The 23,159-nt window shown below is 38.9% G+C and overlaps 1 protein-coding gene across 1 annotated transcript; it reads right to left on the bottom strand.

The window, feature by feature from the left end:
• Window positions 1–21,131: 21,131 nt before the first annotated feature.
• LOC110913676 (L-type lectin-domain containing receptor kinase S.4) lies at window positions 21,132–22,043 on the bottom strand. The gene has a single exon (XM_022158502.1). The coding sequence runs from the start codon at window positions 22,041–22,043 to the stop codon at window positions 21,132–21,134; it is 912 nt and encodes a 303-aa protein (XP_022014194.1).
• Window positions 22,044–23,159: the final 1,116 nt, after the last annotated feature.

The following is a 23,159-nucleotide window of genomic DNA, read 5'->3' as shown; positions in this document are numbered from 1 at the left end:
GACACTTTCCTCTTTTGGAGCCTATAAATAGCACTGTCATTGTCACCCTTACTATTTTTGGAAAGCTCTGACTGAACCAGCCTTCTTCTTCAACTTTTCTCAGATTTCTCTCAACTCCGGTAAGTTTTCACTCTAATTTTTGTACGTTTTTTATCACTACATGATTCTACACCTTTCTATCTTTCAAAACTTGATTTCTAACCATGAAATCACCAAGATCTAAGTGTTCTTGGATGATGTCATCATGGTGTTCTTGAAGAACATCATGCTTTGGCCTCATTCAACCATGAATAGCTTAGATCTAACCGATTTCCACATAAACAACCTAAGATTTGCAAGAATCTTAACATTTTCACGAAAGGATTTCCAACTTTCTTCAACTCCTTTACACTCGAAACCTTAAAACCAACAGAAACGGAGCTCAAACCGACTAACTAATCACTCTAACAGTTAGGAGGTTCAAGATTCGGATTCTATCTACGAGGTTCACCGATTTCGGGTTAAACACCAAACTACCATTCCGAACAAGTTCATCGGCCGGACTTGGGTGATTCCTGTCCGAACCGGTGAAGCAAGTAAGAACCCACGTTCAATGGTTTAACTCGTTATCAAAATACCTCAAGATCATATCAAAACAACCAAAACAGCCAAGTGATATACGACAGGCCGACCAGGTCAGAAATGCTGGCCGAACGGCTAGACTGTTCAAACGAACAGCCCAGCCGATCGAACATACCAGCCGATTGACCGGGCCAGCCGATCGGCTAGCACATGGTCTCACACTTTTCAAACTTTATGAAGCATGCTATTGACGAAGTGATGTTCGATCGAATATGCTACTCGACTGGTAAACATTACTCCTCGAATCATGAGATACTATGCTTCAACACTTGACCAATTTTACAACTCGTTCATAGTAGGGGATGCCAGCCGATCGAACAGGCTGTTCGATCGAGCGACATCCTGTTGAGAACTACTTCTGAAGTTCCTAGCCGATCGGTTAAGCCAGCCGATCGAACGGAGCGTTCGATCGATCGACCTGAAAGGTAAGAACACTTTAGTGTTCTCATATACTACAACGAAAACTTCAAAAGTTCAAACCATCATACACAAACACACCAGAGGAAGAAACAATCCACTCGAATGGTCCAGCCGATCGAGCCTACCGGCCGATCGAACAGGACTGTTCAAACAGACATACCAGCCGACCGAACCGCCCGTTCGATCGAACCTGCTGTTCGATCGACCAGGCTATTCGATCCATTCACATTTGTTTGCATTTCCACGTTACTCATTGTTGGGCTATCGAACTATTCAGGCTAATCCTACTCTCAGCGCTCACTTCAATCCATAATCAATCATTGTGAGTATACTCGATCCCTTTTTGCTTTTAGCACTTTTGGGTGTTACATACGTTGCTTATATCAAAACACAATCGATCACTCTACTCAAACTATTTGAACGCTAACCAGTATGCATGTATTACGTGACTTAATGAATGCTTGCTGATTGTGTTTACACGTGGAATGTTGTCTACCTGCCTTAACGACGCAGTACTATAGTTTGGACTCAGCACCCGTTCACACGGGGGTTGTTAAGGACAATTACTTGCATGGATTACGGTGGTAATCATGTATTGTGAACCGTCCCGGACGGTCAACCCGCAGTCATTGGTATCGATAGGTCCATGTTGGTAATTAACATGCTTCGTTTTCCTCTGCGTACGTGCTGGTTATGCGTAAACTATTCGAACTCTATATGCTATTATCAAACTTGTATGCTCACCCTTACATTATATGTATTTACTTTATTTTAACGTATGTGACAGGTATTTAGGATACTTATTTGCTAGGAAAGCGAGGCTAGAATAAGTTTCTAGAAGCCCCCAACAAATGGTTGTCTGCCAAGAACAAGCGTCTGGGGCATAGTTGTCTGTAGATCTTGTCCTCTGGCAATACAGCCAGAAAGTCAACATAATAGGGGTCTAGAAGCAGATAAACAATTGCTGTAATTATATTTGAATCTGAGTTGTTGGAACAGAATTTCTTGTTTGGATGTTATCTGTAATAATATATTTGTTTATTCGGGATACGGTATGGGACGTATCTTTAACTGGATTATATGAATAGTTGTTATGGAAACTTCTGGACAATCTGTTTCGCTCAGTGCCATGCCCCAATGATTCCGCCATCGGTTGGGGTGTGACACTTGCAATCTTGATTAACGTGTGGTTTGATTTGTTAATAAAATAATCAAATATATTAGATGCCAATGTTTCTGATTGTGATTCCATTGCATATTATTTTTCAGGACGAAAAAAGATAAGTGTGGGGATGTGATGTCGGGTTAAAATATGTGTAGTTAGTATTAGTTAGCGTCAAGTTTTAGTGTGCTAAATAAGTTAAGTCGTGATTGTTATATATTTATTATATGTTGTTATTTGCGGCTTAACAGGTGTTAACAATATTAAACGAGAGTGAACGAGTTAAAAAGAGATTCAACAGGTTAATGCGAGACTTGAAATGAAATAAAATCACTTAGATGGAAGCCGCGACATGCGGAAGAGGTTCTGGGTTCGGTCCGTGACCCGCTTGGCACATCGAAGCAAATGGCTGGTCAAGTGCAGAAGTAAATAATTGTCAAAGTGAAGTTAATGGGCCATCAAATTACTTAACCATGTGGGTTGGGTTGTTTGGCGCTGACATGTTGATACATTGAAGGGGTAATTAATTGTTCCATGATCACACACATCATCAGACCTCACGTGGACTTGAGCCAACATAGGGAATCTTTTGGAGAGGAGACATTCACATATACTTGGACATGGACTTCAAAAGATGGATTAAAAAGAAAGTGGCGGCTAATGGACTGGGCTCGCAGACTTGTGGGGGCACAGCCATACACGAAAGGGGGAAAGGTTTTTATATATAAATTGATTAGACGACAAAAGGAGGAGGGGGACGGCTGAAGAGGGAGATCGCAAGGCAGGAGACGCACGGAGAAGGGCAGCCGCCTTCGGGCGGCTGTACACGGTTCAAGGCATGATCGATTAGGTGGCTTTCTTCAAGCGTACGGTTCATAGGGTTTGATACCTTTCTTAATTTTATTTATGATTGGATTTGTTTTTGACATTGACAACGTTGTTAAACAATTTGATATGTTGGTTTCTTTGAACTATTTTTATGTGTTTTGAGTTCTACTTTACAACTTGCTCTGTTGATGACAAAACTTTGTAGCTTGTTGGGTGACATAGAGTAGGTTGACTCACACTAGTAAATAGGGTAATTGAACTGTAAAAGATCTGATGACAAAGACCTATTTTTGATTACCACTTAAATTAACCGACTTTTCAGCACCATGTCTATGTGGTGTCCAATTAATGATTAAATTAAGTTTGGTGTGAACCTAGAATCTGAAATTTGGAGGACGTTACCTTTATCTTTTTGCTTGTGGCTTCTGCCCGGATGAACGATTACTTTGTTTTTCATTAAACTTTGTTCACGGATTCTTTTTAACTGGTAAAGCTTAACCACTTGTGTTGAATTCTTGGTAAACGTTTTTTTATATTTGAATTATTTGTCGTTTATCAAGCGTATTAGCGATATACTTGCATCGTTAGCGGGTTGGTAAATTGGTGGGTAGTTGATATAAATAAATGGATTATTTGGTTGTATGGTGAATCTTAAAAACTATCCCTAATAATTAATCAAATTCATTAATTCCGAGGCCATGTCTATGTGGTGTTATGAATCTGTAAACGGGTTATTGTCTTAAACTTGCAATCGGGATTCTGGGTGGTTGTTGCTTTTCTTTAATATATAATAATTCTCTAGTTCAACACTAACCACATATTCTCCGTAGATACGATACCCTACGTACGCTATCTACGTAGTTTAATTAGGTTTTTGATTGACTCTGACGACAGTCATCACGCCTATAGGGGATACTAATTTTTCCCTGTGGAGGTAGGACTCCACCAAGGGTCTTCCTTGAGCCCTTTTCTGTGTACGGTTATCCTAGATGAGTTGACAAAGTTAATTCAGGAGGTTGTTCTGTGGTGCTTGTTTTTTGTGGATGATAGTGTGTTAGTTGCAAATAATAAAAAATGCATAAATGTGAGGTTAGAAAAGTGGCGAGCAACTTTAAAGGGCAAAGGTTTAAGGATTAGTCGAACCAAAACCGAGTACTTGTATTGTCAGTGGTGTAGGTAATGACGAGAACATTCAGATCACCATTGATGGTCAAGTGGTTCCGTAGGTGGCAAAGTTCAAGTATTTAGGATCTTTTGTTCAGAGTGAGAGATGAGGAGATGAATAGTGACATTTCCCAGCGCATCAAGGTTGGATGGTGTAGGTAGAGAGCTACCACTAGGGTTTTGTGCGATATGAGGTTCCCAACTAAATTGAAGGGGAAATTTTATAGGGTTGCAATTAGACCTGCTATGTTATACGGGTCCGACTGTTGGGCCATCAAGAAAGTACAAGCACGCAAGATGGAGGTTGTAGAGATGAGAATGCTCCGGTGGATATATGGGCACACAAGGTTTTTAGGGAAATGTTAAGAGTATCTAGTAAATCAGATAAGATGAATGAGGGAAGATTGAGATGGTTTGAGCATGTGAAGATGAGACAGACGACATAGCCAGTTAGAGTGGTTGAAACTCTCGTTGTGGAGGGGAGGAGTAGAGGCAGACCCAAATTTACTTGAGATGAGCTGATTAGGCAGAATTTACTAGGATTGCACATCTCTGAGAACATGGTCCATGATAGGAGTTCGTGGAGACATATGATTAAGATTAAGGGTTTCTAGGGTAGGGTACAAATTGTGCCTTAGGTGTGGTGTATTGTCGTAGATAAGCTTACTCATTTGGTGGAACTTTGTTGGTCCTGGTTTTGACACCGTACGATTGCGTAACGAACGTTCGACGTGCGGAATCCGTGAACGTGCGTGACCGAACACACAAGAACGTACAAATGACGTGATTCTATTGATATGATGTCGTGTACAAAGCCGTGAATCACGTAGAGAGACTTTCTCTCTCTAGACTTTCTCTCTCTAAGATTCTCTCCCTAAATCACCAAATGAGTCAAAAGTCTCTAAACTAAACCCTAAGGCTCCTATTTATAGGCACAAGGTTATAAGGGATTTCCCCTTATTTACAATAATGCCACCTTGCCTATTTCTTACAAATTACAATATAAAGCCTATTTTACGTCTATTTCAGCTACGGTTCCAATTGACGAAGGCGATAGACATTCTGCACTAACAGACTCCCCCTTGGATATTGCCGCAGTCAATCCGTAGTCAAACTCGTAGCAACTTATCTTTTTCTCTCTCTCTCTCTCTCTCTCTCTCTCTCTCTCTGAGTCTTCTTGAAGGTTTGACGGTTTCAGCAACCATAGACTCCCTCTTTCTCAAACAGAATCCCCGTGGATCTGTTTATGAGCTTCCGTTGCTTTTAGGATCGACACCTGGATTTCCGATTACAAACTCTTCCAGGAACGATACCTGGCTCTTTGAATCCACGCTTTCGTTTGCGTTGAGCTCGTCTTCAGACTCCCCCTTAGACTCAGCTGTCGGGATCGTAGTCTGGCTTTCATTGATTCACAAGTTCAGGATCAATTCATGGCTTTGTTATGCATCTGCTCAGGATTTGAAACCTGGTTAACCTGCACATCCTCTACCTCAACATAAGTTTCACAATTTTATAACAGTTGGTATTTTAAGAAACTTACTGGTAGTATTCATTCATTCATTCATCAATCTGTATAGTTACATCAAGTTCAAATGAATGACCTTGATTAACTAACCACACAATCTTACAAAACATTTGTATATAACATTCAAAGTTTTCAACATATTCTCCCAATCCTGTTCATCATGTTTAGCACTCTGAATTTTGAATATCAACTCTTCATCATCAGCTGTCGAAAATCTTTTTGTATTTTTCAAAATTTAAACTAAAACATAATATTTTTGGATTTTTGTTTTTGAATGAAACGCAGTGAAGAAATATATACAATCTAGGTGTATATTGTCTGTATATATTTTTGTGAGTTTGTGTAAGAGGATCATATCAGTTTTTGAGACAAATCACTAGCACCGTTAAGCTTTAATCATTTTAAGTTCTAAACGATTCACGTAAATTGACGATATAGTTGTCCTCTTAAGCTCAATCTAAAAGCTTTCGAAATGCTTACTAATACGTTAAGGTATATTAATTTTGCACTAAATTCTTATGGACCCAACGATCTCAGCATATCCCCTCATCATGCAATACACTAACTCAAATAATGCCTTAAAACTTTCATCAACTGTGATATGTGCGAAAACAAAGCAGAATGTTTAAACATTAACAATCATGTCGATACTTCCGTATACGCAGAGAAAGTCCAATGTTTAAACAAAATAAGAAAATAAAACAAGTTGAAGATGTTTAGGCTTTAACCACCAGGTCGATACTCCCGTATACGCAGAGGTGATCCAAAGCTTAAACGAAACACCAAAGAAAATAAAGCAGAACGCTTAGGCAATAACATCCAGTTCGATACTCACGTATACGCAGAGGATGTCCAATGCTTAAACAAAATAAAGAAATAAAACAAGTTTAAATCTTTGCAAAATGAAATGCACATTCACAGTGATTTTTCAGCAAGTTGTGAAAGTTCACAAACTGACCGGTTTTTATGCTTTTTTAGCATTCGGCGATTACTGAGTAGGTACACAATCACGAAGGACAAAAACTAAGTACTATGCTTTCAACCATGTTTCCCACTAGAACTAGGCTTTTTCATTTATGTTTGTATCGTTATCGCAAATCTACTAGTCTAGTTGAGCCTATCGTCACATCATTAGTGAGATCGTTTATCACATTTGACATTTCATTTCTTTAGCATGCTGTGATAGTCCACTGATTTACTATCATTTCCTCTTTTCTCAACAAAACTCATTTTGAATTTTTTTCAATGTTTTTGGCTTTTTCTGGTTTTATCATGTTTTTGTATTTTCAAATTTTCAAAATTTCTAAAAATTTTCTTACTCCCCCTAAAATCAAAATATGTTTCAATTTTGATTTTCCGGGAAAATTTGAAAACAATAGACTGTACAAATAACATGACAAACTGATATCGAATCGCTTCAATTCGCCATTCACTCGGCTTAAACAATCAGAACTCCCCCTGACAACAAACTATTTTCCCATTATGATTTCAAAACACTTAAGTTTATTTTAATCAAAATGGTTTTTCCGAAAAATTAGTTTTGTTTGTTGATAGAAGGGTAAATAACCGTGTTTTAACATGTGTAAATATAAGGTTTTAAGTGTTTATCATCATAAAACATGGTTACTTTGAGTGTGTTTCTATTTGTAGGTACCCAAAGCTTAACGGATGGATATTGAAGCTAAGCGGGAGGTTTTCGGGAAGATTTATGAAGGTTAGAAGCTTACACACAAGTTGGGAGTTGAAAAATGCGAAAAATGGTGAGAAACCAGTACTTGGCGCAAGAAGAAACCAGTTTGGCGCAACCTGGTGTCAGTTTGGGCGCAATACAGATGCTAGTCAGTCAGGGGCGCAACCTTGTGCCAGGGGGGGCGCAACCTTGCGCTGACAGCAGATAGTCACGCGAAAATTAAGGATTTCACTTTATTTTAAGATATCTTCAACCCCAAAACGAGATATTCACTAACCCTAGCCGTTTTCCACTTCCCAAGGACGAATTTTGGAGTTCCCAACCTCAATTTTCATCAATCTTTCATGCAATCAAACATCCAAGAAAACCAAGAAGATCAAATCATGATTATGAGTGGCTAGATTCTTTTGTGACCACCTCCGGGTGGATGGTTCATGTATGTGAAACTCAAACCTTGTTTATTTAGTTCTTTGGATTGTTTTTCATAACTTGAAGAATACTTGTGGTTTAGTTTTGTTTAAAAGAATTGTGAGTGTTGCAATTATTCATCTTTTACCATTCGCATTCGGTTTTCTTGCATCGTGAGTAGTTTGGTTATTGGGTGGGTTCTTGGCACTTATGATTTGGTAATTAAATTGCATAGGTTATTATTAAAAACTTGTCTTTGATTATCAATCAAACTAAACCGTTAACAAGACCTTTTGGTATCTATCTAATTAAACAGGTTTGGGTGAATCATTGAACCGGAAATCCGGAGGGGGTTGCTTTTCTTTAAAATTGATAACTTTCTTAATTATTCTCAATCAAAAATCTCAAAACGCAATCAAAGCAATAGTTTTTCTTAGTTTTAGTTAATCTAGGTTTCTACAATCAACACTAACCACATATTCCCTGTGGAGACGACCCTACTTACCCTTGCTAGTAAAGGTACTTAGGACCAAATTTTAAACTTGTTTTTGACCGACCTTTCGACATCGATCAAAAATGGCGCCGTTGCCGGGGAATCGGTGCGCTTAGTGTTAGTAGTTGTTTTTATTAAAAAAATTCAAAAAAACCTAAAAATTAGAAAAACCAAAAAAAAAAAACCAAAAATATTTCTTTTTGTTTGTCTTTTATTTGTTTGTTCCGTATTACGCTTGGTTTCTTGTTTGTCTGTGTGCAGGTGATTCTCGTGTTGCATGCATACCAGGTTTTCAAAGAAATCCTCACCGCTCTTATTTGATCCAGAAATTGAGAAGACTGCTCGACAGAATCTCGTTCTTCTCCGTTCAGCAGTGAAAACTAAAGCTCAGTCATCAACAGTTGCTCAAGATCTTGAACAAGCAGCTCACGAAATGGCTGATCAAGAGCCACAAAACCAAGCCCAAAACGATCCACTCCCTCCCATTCCAGATCCACCAATCCCTCAAAACCAAAACCAAAATCAAAATCAAAATCAAAACCAGAACCAAAACCAGCCTAATAACCAAAACCAGAATCAACCACCACCACAACCATTTCCACAATTCAACCTAGGCCCACAAAACCAACCTGGAAATCTAAATCTCCGACATGGGGAAATTATACGTCTTAACCAACCACAACATCAACACGGGTATGATGAGGATCCCAACCACAGAGAAGGCAGTGTTCATACGTGGGAATCCGGTTGGGAAGATGATGATTATCAAAACCAGTATGATGGGAGATATGCTGATTACAGATACGACGAAGGGTATAATGTTAATCAAGGACACCCAGTACAACAACAGGTCAACCAAAGAAATCACATCCAGCGGCCGATTCCACAAAATCAAGTTCATAATGGAGTCCCGCAGTTTAATGCTGGAAGAGCTAATAATCGGTTTAGGGGTGAGCAGATACAGTTTATGGATGGTGTCCCACAAGTCGTTCAAGGGGCACCAATTCAAGGCGTTGAAGGTCACTGTCGGCCCGTTGTAGTACCCAACTCATCAGCTATAGTTACACCAGTTGGGAACAATAATCGACCTTTCGAGGTGAGGCCTCAATACTTAGGACATTTGCCTGAATTCTATGGAAAAAGAACCGAAGAACCATACTTGCACATTGCAAGTTTTGATTCAATTTGCCAGACTATTGGAGGGTCAGGGTTCACAAAGGATGAGGTGAAGCTAATGTTGTTTCAATTTACCCTGAAAGACAAGGCACGCCAATGGTTCGCAACATTACCTCCGGGGAGTATCTACACTTGGCAAGAGATGCAACAGGTATTTTTGGAGGAGTATTACACAATGAACAGAACCAGTGAAGCTCGGGACGCAATCAGAGCTTTCCAACAGCATTCAGGGGAACCGTTCCATGAGGCGTTCACAAGGTTTAAGGAGTTGCTGAGGAAATGCCTGCATCATGAAATTCAGACATGGGAATTGATCAAGGCATTCTATGATGGGCTACTTCCAGATGATGTAAGAGATCTTATCGCCATCAGCAATGGTACGTTTCTCACGAACACCGAGGCTGCAGATTGGGCATATTTGGAGAGACAGAATGCTACTTCTAAGAGACAGGCACAATCTAGCAGGAGGGCAAGATCGAGTTCAGCGAAGTCGGTTGATTATGAAGCTGAGGAACGGGTCGAGAAGTTGAGGCATCAAAACTTGTTGCTTGAGCGTCAGGTAGCTCAAATGAACCTTGGAAAAGGTGGTGAAGTTAAAACCGCCAATACGTTTTCGGTGTGCACTGAATGTGGAGAGTTAGGGCATCAAGTCGGAGAATGTGCTGTGTTGGGTGGTCAGACCGATGAAGTGAATCAAATCTATGGTGAACGAAAGCAATATGATATGAAATCGAATACATATCATCCAGGTTTGCGAAACCACCCCAATTTTAGTTATGGTAATTCTGTTAATCAGTTGAACCCCAATTTTCAGGTACCTAACCAAGGAGGTCAGCATTATCAGAATCAGCAAGGAAATTACCAACAAGGAGGTTACCAGAATCGAGGCCAATACAATCAAGGGCCTCAAGCCAACAACCAACAGCAAAATCAAAGCAATTATCAAGGGAGTTGGAGGAATCAAGGCAACCAGCAAGGTAATTCTTCAGGTGGTGGAGGCGACTCGAGTGATTCGAAGCTAGATGCAATCATGTCATTTATGAAGGATATTCAGAAGGATAATGAGGTTAGAGACAAAACTTCGGAAGCAATGCAGAAACAGTTGGGGCAGCTAGCAGAAGATCTAGCTCAGCTGAGAAGAGATCCAGGTAAGTTGCCAAGCACTACCACAGTTAATCCAGCACATCAGTCATCTAGCTTAAAGAATGGAAGAAATGTGCATATCAATGCGGTAAGTGTTCGTCCAACTTTTGACACTGGTAGCGTTGAGGTAGCTCCACCATCACAAGTAGTTGAGGAGGTGGTGGAGTATGTTAATACTGAATCGGGTTCTCAACATGATCGGGACCCACCAAGGGATGAAAGGTGGGAAAGCTTTAAACAAGCTAAAATTAATCTACCCTTACTTGATGAGATTAAAGAGAGTCTCGATCATGTGGAGTGTTTGAAAGAGTTAAGTACCCAAAAACGACTTCACAAGTTTCCTAAAAAACTTGATTTGACTACAAACGTGAATGCCGCTTTATTGGGTACCCTTCCCCCCAAACTCCAAGATCCAGGAGCACCCATTATTTCCGTACAAGTGGGTGAATTTAAAATAAAAAGAGCACTGTTGGATCTTGGAGCGTGTGTCAGTATTCTACCAGGGAGTCTGTATGACCAATATGATTTTGGTCCGCTACAAAAAGTCAACACCACCGTGGTGTTGGCTTATCAGACTCCCATGTGTCCGAGGGGGATTGTAAGGGACGTAATTGTGAAAATAGAAGAGTGTTACTACCCAGTTGACTTCTTAGTTCTTGATTGTGCCACAAGTTCAAAGAACACACACCCTCCAGTCATTCTGGGTAGACCGTTCTTAGCGACTGCTCATGCAATTATAAACTGTGTTGATGGAACGGTAAGTATGAAGTTTGGTGATCGCGAATTACGGTTAAATGTGTTTTCAAATGCTACTGATCCTTTTATTTCAGGTGAATGCTCAAAAGTTGAAAATGGTGATGAGAATGTCTCTTCTGCAAAGGAGATTCAAACAAAATATGAGTGCTTTTTGGTTGACAGGTTGGAAGTGGCAGGGAGCAAAGCAGTAAGGAAAAAGGAAAGTGTGGCGCATGAGGAGTTTAAAACAGACAAAGGGAAGCCACGAGGGAAGAAGAAGAAAAAGAAACCGCCTGAAGTTGATAATGCAAAAAGGAGGTTAAAGTTATCCAGTCCAATGTGGAAGACAGTGGACGACTTACTAGAGCATTGGCGGGGTACCTACGTAGAGGCCATGGGACGCAAGCATCCCACTCAACCACCATGAGGGTATATCAGGTACGGTCTGGCTGAAGACCTATAAACTTAGCGCTCTCGGGAGGCAGCCCGAGGTTGTAGAGTAGTGTATATTTGTTTTGTTTTTGCATGAGTACTGTTGTAGGTTATCAGGTTACTAATCTCTACGGATGCAATGGTCCAAGTGTGGGGATGTTTGGGGAAGTCCCAATACGTTCTAGTTGCAGTGGTGGACAATGCACGTATTAGAGTTCAGTCAGAACCGTCCATCTCAATCTCCATTTGGACGGGGATGATTTGCACACTAATTATAGAGATTGACCTGAGTACTTTTTGGACACGGCCGCGAATGAAATGCTATACGGTCGTGGTGGAACATGACGCATGACACTTCTACGCTTTAAACCAGGGAAGTCTGTTCCACTTCTATTATTGCATTTTTATCCGTGTTATTGGTGGTGTGAACAAGTTATGTGTTAGGGAATGTGTTTTTGCTAATTGTGTTAGGCACGGTCGCTCATGAGGGTTGTTAGTTGGTATTCCCGGGTTCCGTTTTTAAAACACTATACATTGGGGACAATGTCGCCCAAGTGTGGGGATATGGCAACCCGGGAAGGCAAAGGCTTGGGACATAGTTTAAAAGAGGTTGAAAGTGATTGAAAACGATGAAAACTGAAAAAATTGAAAATTTTGAAAATTTTAAAGAATTTCATCGCCTTAGGTAAACTAAATGGATATGAAAACCGAATGTTTCAATCACTAATGGGTTCCTTGCCGGTAGTAAACTAACATAGTCGCTTGTCATGGTCGTTCCTTTAAGTTTCATGAGAGTAGGTCCGACAAGTGTTTTTAGGATAAAAGAATTGAGAAGAGATGTCTATTTAGGGGTAACATGCTTTAGATTGCATATGCTTCATGTCGGCAACCCTTTTACCCTTTCTTGGTGAGATTTTGAGCCTGTAGAATGATAGCATGATTTACATAATGGCTTCATTTGTTGAGAGCAGGCCATATGTTATTCTGTGTTAGAACTTGTATGATTTGATGCATGCTGAGACTGTGGTTTGACATGTGCACGTGAATGATAAAGGCATTAGGATATCCCTTACACCACTTGTTTGTTTGTTTTGTGTTTACCGAATCATCACCCTTAGTAGCCCTGTTGAGCCTATTTACCTTTCGTTTGTCCACCTAACATGAATTGTTTGATAGCGACCGTGGATGACAGCTTTGAATAATTGAGAAAACAAAAAAAAAGAAAAAAAGAAGAAAAAAGAAAAAGACAAAAAGAAAGTGTTGTGAATATTGTCTATGTTCTTGGGTAGAAACCAACCCAAAAGTATGTTATGTTTTGCAAATAAGTTGTCACGGTTTGGTCGTTTGTTTGCCACATAAAAATCTATAAATATAAGCCAAAAATTTCCTACCTTTAGCCTAAGCCCAAAACCGAAAGTCCTTTTGATGCGTGTCGTGTTATATGATACAGTGGAGGTATGATTGTTATACAAGCCTATGATTACAGGATTTCATGTTTGGTTTTGAGTGATATAAATGCTAGCACATTACACGCTAGTTCAGATATTAAACCGAGAGGAGAGTTTATTGTGAGAGGCGTGTAGCATGTGTTGTAATCCTAAGCATGTTAGTTTTGAATAGACAAATCTTAAGTTTTATAAATTGCATCACTTGCTTGTCGGACTGTCAATCTCGATTGTGTTAGTCTATGGGACGGGTATGACTTGGGACTTAAACGGTTGCATCGGTATAGGGGTTTAGAGGTATTGTTACGATGGTGAGTAATTCCGTGACGGTTTGCTTGAGGGCAAGCAAAGGTAAAGTGTGGGGATGTGATAGAAGGGTAAATAACCGTGTTTTAACATGTGTAAATATAAGGTTTTAAGTGTTTATCATCATAAAACATGGTTACTTTGAGTGTGTTTCTATTTGTAGGTACCCAAAGCTTAACGGATGGATATTGAAGCTAAGCGGGAGGTTTTCGGGAAGATTTATGAAGGTTAGAAGCTTACACACAAGTTGGGAGTTGAAAAATGCGAAAAATGGTGAGAAACCAGTACTTGGCGCAAGAAGAAACCAGTTTGGCGCAACCTGGTGTCAGTTTGGGCGCAATACAGATGCTAGTCAGTCAGGGGCGCAACCTTGTGCCAGGGGGGGCGCAACCTTGCGCTGACAGCAGATAGTCACGCGAAAATTAAGGATTTCACTTTATTTTAAGATATCTTCAACCCCAAAACGAGATATTCACTAACCCTAGCCGTTTTCCACTTCCCAAGGACGAATTTTGGAGTTCCCAACCTCAATTTTCATCAATCTTTCATGCAATCAAACATCCAAGAAAACCAAGAAGATCAAATCATGATTATGAGTGGCTAGATTCTTTTGTGACCACCTCCGGGTGGATGGTTCATGTATGTGAAACTCAAACCTTGTTTATTTAGTTCTTTGGATTGTTTTTCATAACTTGAAGAATACTTGTGGTTTAGTTTTGTTTAAAAGAATTGTGAGTGTTGCAATTATTCATCTTTTACCATTCGCATTCGGTTTTCTTGCATCGTGAGTAGTTTGGTTATTGGGTGGGTTCTTGGCACTTATGATTTGGTAATTAAATTGCATAGGTTATTATTAAAAACTTGTCTTTGATTATCAATCAAACTAAACCGTTAACAAGACCTTTTGGTATCTATCTAATTAAACAGGTTTGGGTGAATCATTGAACCGGAAATCCGGAGGGGGTTGCTTTTCTTTAAAATTGATAACTTTCTTAATTATTCTCAATCAAAAATCTCAAAACGCAATCAAAGCAATAGTTTTTCTTAGTTTTAGTTAATCTAGGTTTCTACAATCAACAGTAACCACATATTCCCTGTGGAGACGACCCTACTTACCCTTGCTAGTAAAGGTACTTAGGACCAAATTTTAAACTTGTTTTTGACCGACCTTTCGACATCGATCATTTGTCTTTTCACAAACTTGGGGTTGTTTCATCACATTGTTTTCCTTTAATCACTTGTCGGAAAGATAAATCAAGTACAACTTAATGTCCTTGATTAGTCTTTTGAACTTCGAAATGTCACAGTTACCAACTTGTGAATTTCTCAAGAAAGATGCCGATACCTGTTCCACACTTACCAACCTGGGAACTCCAGCAAGTCAGGATTTTACTTGAACAGATTCACCCAAGCCTGACCAGCCTTGGGTTTAACAGTTTTTACCTCAACAAATGGCTCTTCTGGTTTTGACGAACCAGAATCATTGCCTGAATGTGGCTTGTCTGACTTTGATGAGTCAGATTCATCGCCAACACGTGGCTCCTTTGCTTCTGAAGAAACAAATTCATCGCCAGGAACTTTTTCTTTCTTAATACTCCATTCTGTCCTCAGATTTGTATCTGATGAATTCTTTTTGCTTGCCTTTTCAGTTGAGGAAAGCAATTCATCAGGACTTTTTCTTGGATTACCAGTTGTATCCGAGGACAAAATCCTTTCCAGATACTCTCTCGCCTTCTTCCTTTTCTTCCTCAGTCTGTCTTTCTGCCCTTGAGAAAGCTTCACTTTCTTTTCTTGAATTTTAGGTTCTTGAACCTTCTGTTCTTTGGGCTTGACGTTGACTGGTTTCTTTGCCATTCTTTGAGATTCAACCCTCAATCTTCCCATCGATCTCCTTGGGCAATCTCTGGCGATATGACCTTTGATTTGGCATTCAAAGCATCTTCTCATCTCAAACCACTGACTTTGGCAGTTAACAGCAATGTGTCCTTGATAGCCACAAGAGTAACACACTCTGTTATCATTCCTCTTCTCACTTTCATATCGTACACCATTTTCATACCACACACTTAGATCATAGCATTGATTTGCCTTGTGGTAATCATGACTTCTCCTTTTTCTATCATCACTAAGATTTATCTCTGAAGAATCTTGATTCCATCTTTTCCCATAAGCTTGATTTGACTTTTGAGCACTGTGGTCAAACATGCACCACTGATTACCAACTATTTTTGAGTTTTGATTTTTAAATTTTTGTGATTTTTTATTCTGATTGGATGATTGATCTGATGAGCTTTTATTTTCTTTTTGAAAATTTTTCGATTTTTTATCTTTTTGTTTCTGTTCCACATTCTTCTTTACGGGTTTTTGCGTTGAGCATTCACCTTTCTCAGTAGAATGTAAAACAGTATTTTTAAACATTTCATTTAGTTTCAAAAATGTTTTTCTTTTTTCTTCTTTTTCTTTTTCATCATCAGGTTTGTCATCACAATCTTCAATTTTGACTTTGTCAAAATTTGTGACATTGTCACTTACTGGAACTGAATTGATCGGTTTTGGACAAGGATAATTCAATAATTCTGAAGAAATCACAAAACCTTTCAATTTCTTTTCAAGCTCGACAATTTTATTTCGAGCACATTCAGCTTCCTTTTCAAGTCGAATAATCGTCTGACGGTGGGAATTTATTACCTTTTGCTTTTCAATATTGTTCTTGCTAAAAACAGATCTCCCATCTTCAAGAATCTTTATTTGACTTTGAAATTCTTTTTCAATTTTTAATTTTTCATTTTCAAAACTTTCAATTTTTTCTTTCAAAATTATGTTTTCTGATGTCAAACTGTTCACACCACTTAACAGTTTGACATTTTCAGACTTCAATTTCTCACAAATTTCTCGCATTTCAAGAATCTGTTTATTATCAGATTCTTTCTCATCCTTCAAGCTTTTGATTTCCAATGTTAAACTCTCCACATCCTTCAAGAACTTAATATTGTCTGCTGCAGATTTTTCGCATTTTGAGCATATAACTTCACATTTTGAAGTTTTATCTTTCTTGGATTCTTCAATCTTTGACGTTCCTGCAAGAAAATTTTAACCATATCAGCAGGATTCAAATCTTCATTTAAAAAACAACCTCTCTTGTAATCATATTTCATCCTACTTCTTACATCAAGACCATTTCTAATTCTTTTCATTATATCAAGAATCACATCCAAACTTATATTTTTTGAGTTTCTTTCTAATTCCTCTATCAACTCTTTCTTTTTCTTCTCAATTTCACAATTTTGTGTTCTAAGCTCTCTGATGAAATCACCTGGACTAAATTTTGAGAACCTAGAATCCTTTTTCACCTTACACACAAATTCATCCCACTCTAAAGGTAATGCATGTGCAAACATTTCTATTCAGCGTCTGATATCGTTACGTAATGCATTCTCAAACCTTTAAGTAAATCATCATATCGCTTTTCCAGATCATTAGGACTTCTCATGTTTCCTACGCATAAAATATTTAAATCTTTCAACCACGACCTCCTTTGACTCAAGATAACAACCACTATACCAATTATTTGATCTTTCAAGTTTAATATTTTCGTGTTCGTCAAACATTTTTATCACAATTTCTTCGTTAAGTGACTGATTAAAATTTTTATTTAAGTTCAAAGTCCACAAATTTGCAATGTCTTGATATTTGCACTGGTATTTGCACCTTGTAAATTGCCTTGAGTCACCTGCAACCAAACAATCAAAAGATCAGTTAAAAAATATCAAACAACTGAATCGGACGGAAGGTTGATCGATCGGGCAGTATGCTGATCGATCGGACAGAAACGCTATTCGATCGGTCAGGGATGCTGTTCGATCGGCCGGGAACGCTGTTCAATCGAGTGAGTCAACAAAAAGTCAACTTGTTGTTCGATCGGTTGGCGTTTTGACGAGAAAATTTGTCGATCAGTTGAGCTAACCGATTGGAAATGCTTCACACAAAGATGCTAGCCGATCGGTTGGTGTAGCCGATCGGTTAGGCTACTACACAACAAACTTGAATCGGTTGGCACAAAAAGACAAGACTTAACCGATTGTTTAGCCAATTGAATTATCACACGCAAGTATTTAACAATTAAAGGCTGCTCAATACACTAATCTGACAATACAAGTGTATTTCAAAATCTCATTTGACCGTTAGAATGATTTGATAGGGCCAACAATCAATGTCAACAATTCACATGCAACTTTGACACTAGCAAAGTATTTCGTGACTATGATTGGACCGATATACTTTGTTTTTTTATTAATGATTTAATAGCAATTGATGTTATTTAAATTCTGATTGGACCGAACTTTTTGATATTACCAAATCTCATGCAATTGCTAATGTCAATCCCAATGAGCCGACACCTTTCAATGTAACTCAATTCTCATTCGACCGTTGATTTTGATCACATGCAAATATTTAATGAAGTTGACTGATAATGCATAATGATGTTTGACTTAAATGATTGTTTGTTAATCGATTGGTTGAATAAGACGGTGAATCGAACAGGAGTTGCGGTTCGATCGGCTACACCAGCCGATCCAAGTTTCACCTAAGATTGCTGTTCGATCAGCTACGCCAGTCGATCCAAGTTTCACCTAAGACTGCTGTTCGATCGGCTACGCCAACCAATCCAAGTTTCACCTAAGACTGCTGTTCAATCGGCTACACCAGCCGATTCAAGACAATGAAGTATAATGTGTTGCACAATTATGATGTCACGTGACTCTCTTGTTTCACAAAGAAATTGATTCGACCAACAAACATTATCACATGAATTGGCAGGGGTTCATATGGCTAACAAGTAACAAGGATGATGTTAATCACAATCTAATTGTTTATTTATCACATGCACATGCAAGCCTATCACTGACAAATATTAAAGGCCGACAACACCTTTATCATATCTAATGCAAACTGATTTCACACTTATTAATGCACTGATGATAATATTTGAACTTGATTGGGCCGATAAACCCACTAAGCCGATAACAATAAGTGCTAATAGACAATGATGTTGGAAATAATCTTGATTTATCGGGTCAATGTCGGTTTTGGTTACGGGTCAGATGAGGCTCCGAACTGCAGTAGAAGATATCTATATTATTCACGTTTATTATTGGTTAAATAGTCTGACTTAGTACTTATCTTTGACCGATTATCATGGTGAGTGGAGCTGAATTGAGTAGAAGAGTGGGTGTGTACCGGTTATTTAGGATAGCAGTTAGTTTTTTATTGTTTTCTATTCCCATCAGATGTGCATGTAAGGCTATATAAAGCCCTTAATATTATTAAATAGTGTGTGCAGTTTTTGATATTTCCTACTGGTTCTTACTTACACCTTATTTGTCTTCATATATTTCACATACATAAGTGAGTTAAGTGTGTGATTGAGTGTGTGAAGTGGGGCCTGAACCAACAAATGATTGGGCCTTTGGTTTTGATAATGTGCAAACTGAAACAATTAATGAAGTTAACTTACACAATCAATTAAATGTTGACTAAGTGATGTAAAGGAACGGTTAGAGATGCTAGCCGATCGGCTGGGCTAGCCGCTCGGTTGGCATCTTCAACATCAACAACAAACATATCTCAACCTTTTCGAACTAAAAATTCAAGATTTCTCCCAAACCGTTAAGAATTAAGATCTGAAAATTTGTAGGCTTGTAGATCAAGTGTTTTCGCACATCATATCCAAAAATCAGCAATTTTCGACCGTAGAAACCTGTTTAATTTGTCAAAATTCAGTTAAAAACGTGAAGAACAAGAAAAATAAGAAGAATTTGACAAATCTGAATGATTTTGGCTCTGAATCTGATCAAAACTTGTACGAATCTGTGCGTTTGATCTTCGCAACTGAGCACCTGCTCTGATACCAATTGTTGGTCCCGGTTTTGACACCGTACGATTGCGTAACGAACGTTCGACGTGCGGAATCCGTGAACGTACGTGACCGAACACACAAGAACGTACAAATGACGTGATTCTATTGATATGATGTCGTGTACAAAGCCATTAATCACGTAGAGAGACTTTCTCTCTCTAAGATTCTCTCCCTAAATCACCAAATGAGTCAAAAGTCTCTAAACTAAACCCTAAGACTCCTATTTATAGGCACAAGGTTATAAGGGATTTCCCCTTATTTACAATAATGCCACCTTGCCTATTTCTTACAAATTACAATATAAAGCCTATTTTACTTCTATTTCAGCTACGGTTCCGATTGACGAAGGCGATAGACATTCTGCATTAACAAACTTCCATGCGTTTGTCATCTTGTATCTATGTGTATAGTTTGTTGTGATGTTATATTTGTTTACCATGTACTTTGTCTCCACTCATGTTATATTGGTTGCTTCATATATGCATACACACACCTCATGCGCTATTTATTGTTTTATTGGGTGTTTTAGAGCAGAGGGTCTCGCTAGAAGACGCCTCTCTATCCCCAAAGGTAGATGTAAGGTGTGTCTACATTCCACCCTCCTCAGATCTTACCAACATATTTGCTATTTGTAGGATTTTACTTGGCATTGTTGTTGTTATTGTATATATAAAAAAACAAATCTGAATGTATACATCAAATTTAAAGTGTCAAGAGGAAAATATATAAAACTTGCAACTTGTCTATGAAATTAATGTTCAAGTATCCAAGCGTGAAAATGAAATCATACATCTAATTTCATAAATCATAACTAAAAGTTAAATGTGATGATAACGATATGTGTATGTTTGACAAGTTCAAGTCAAACTCAAGCTAGAAGAATTTGATGCTAGACTTTTTTGCACACTAACAAGGTTTCTATGTAATTTCGTCGATCTCAACAACTACTTTTCCATTTAAAAAATAATTTGGTCGATCTCAACAACTACTTTTCCATTTAAAAAATAATAAATTTTGGAACAATATAAAGTTTAACAACTATTTAAAATATTTGTTTGATGACACGAAATCAATAAAACTTATGAAACCAATAAGCGTCATCAATATATTGTGACAGATATTATTTAAAAATAAGATAACAATATTGTTAAATAAATTGTTGCTTAATCAGATTGAACTTGGTGTTTGTTGGATTGACAAGGTGATTAGATGGTATAAATTGGCAACAACTAAACTTATTATGGATTGAATTGGTATCATTCGGTGTAATTTGGTATTGTTTTGGTGTGATATGATTTTGATTTGGTGTTTAGGTTGATTTGGAGAACCGACCCGACCTTAGGCCGGAGGGTATGGAGGGCGCCACCGTACCACCTCACCTCCGATAGCGCCCACCGCATCCCCCCCCCCCCCCCAAGTGCCACCACCCCACACCCTGCTACTTATACCAGGGCGTCATGGGTTGTCCACCACCATGGTAACGAGGAAGAAACTATGTTCACGGGGGCTCACATGCATTTCATCCAATAAAATCTTTTTTTTTTTATTTTGTTTAACGGAGGACGTTATCTCACACCGTGCAAGTTAAGGAAGGGCGTGATAAAGCCCCCTGGCTGACGTGGATCTGACGTGACGCTGATGTGTCCTGATAAAGGCCCTAGGGGCTTTATCCCACACCCAATAGCCTTATAATTTTAAAGTTTGGTTGTAAGAAATGGTTACCGAGTAAACGAACAAGATGTTTATGCCGTAAACGATTAATGATCGTAAGCTCTGCCAAAAAGTCGTCTTCCCCCTTCAAACTCTCCCGCGAAAACCACTTGACAGCCACCTCAACATTATCCTCCGGCAAAACGCCCCGGTAAACGACCCCGTATCCGCCCTGCCCGAGCTTCCTCCTCTCATTAAAATTATTCGTTGCTTTCTTTAACTCCCGGAACCGGAACTCCTTCGGCATTCCGGGCAGCGTCCTGAGCCAGCTCAATATATTCGACTGCGACCGGTCCACCAACCACTTCTTATACAACCGGTAGCAAAGATAACCCTCTAAAGCCACCAGCGCCAACACCACAACGGCGATCAAGATCATTGATAATGGACTTTTAGAGCCGGTACTGATGATGTACTCAACTGTGATGTTCCATTGCAACACAGAGTTTAGCTCCACTAAGGTTCCCGTGGATGCCGCGAATCCGATGTAGGATTCGCTGCTAACTGCTTTTCTAAGATGTAGCGGATGTTCAATGACCGGAGTTTGCGGCATGGGAGGCGTGGGTGAGGTTTTTCCCGGCTGTTCTGCAATGTAAACACGTATGACTTTTTCATTTCCGTTGTATCGAATCCAGACGTTGTGAAACGACGGCGTTTTGGGAGCAAGAGTGATGTTTAAGGGAGTTAACGGTATGGAAACGACAGATACGATGGAATTGATGTTGAGGCCGATGTGATTATTATCAATATCGTAGGGTTGTTTGGTGGTGTCGAGCTCGATAGCTAAGACGTTGTCTGATGCTTCGTTGTGTAGGGTTTGGTTTGTGAGGCCGAGGTACTGGCCGTAGCTGTTATCGGGGACATCCATGGTAGGGGCGATTAAGAAGGATACTTCTTCGCCGGGAGTGCCGTTGATATGGGGAACATGTTGACGAGAAATGAGGTGTTGAAGGAGGCTACGGAATCACCGTCCCAGAGTTTGAAGGGCTGGCGGAACATGACCCTGCCGGATTGGTTACGGAGGTTGAATACGGCGTTGTTGTTGCTGGTGTCCGGGGTGATTTGCAAGGCGTCTTGGCTTATTCGGGCGTAGTTTTGAAAGTTTAGGTCGGAGAAGGCTTGTAATTCTAAAGATCTGTTGAAGGTGGTGTAGGATCGGGTGAATGTTTCAAACCTTGCGAGGGCGGAGAAGAAGCAGAGGAAGATCACAGTGGTTTTGAGGGTGGTGGCTACAACTACTCCCATCTCATGAAGTGGCGGTGGTGACGGTGAGAGGGGTGAGAAGTGGAAATGGTGAGTGGGTGGGTTTAAGACGGTAAAATTTTAGGCTTTTGAGGGGGAATTGGTCTTTGATTAAGTACCCGTGTGTTAAACGGGTTATTCAAAGTTAATTATATAATATTGAACAATATTAACATAAAATTTGAAATGAAAGAAATGTTCCCTTACTTAATTCAATTATATTATTTTTAAGTCTTTACATAAAATTTTGAAATGAGCGAAATGTAATTATCGTAGGATTTTTAATGTACGAATCAAGTCAGAACGGCGTGACGGATCAATGGTGATTATTAGGAGGCTGGTACTTTCAGTGTATGTATGTATATATATATATATATATATATATATATATATATATATATATATATATATATATATATCATGCCAAACCTCACCTACAAATAGGTTTTCATGTACGCCCTACAAATTTACATGCTGTTAATCTCCATTGTTGATCCAAAACATATTAAACTGATCCAAGTAATAATCAATCCCAACCCCTTTAAAAATTGCAATAACTTCCATTAAAAAATCTCATAAAAATTACAACATTTTTGTCCTACACTTTGTGGTCACTAATTGATCCAAGTTTTAATAGATCCCCAACCCATTATGACCCGTAAAATAAGTTGCCCATTTTAACTCAAAATCAACATCACCATTTTGCCACCTATGATTACCATTTTTTTTAATTTGATACTAC

This window comes from Helianthus annuus, chromosome 15, assembly GCF_002127325.2.
Source record: "Helianthus annuus cultivar XRQ/B chromosome 15, HanXRQr2.0-SUNRISE, whole genome shotgun sequence".
Classification (NCBI taxonomy): domain Eukaryota; kingdom Viridiplantae; phylum Streptophyta; class Magnoliopsida; order Asterales; family Asteraceae; genus Helianthus; species Helianthus annuus.
This window is presented reverse-complemented; position numbering and strand designations above follow the sequence as displayed.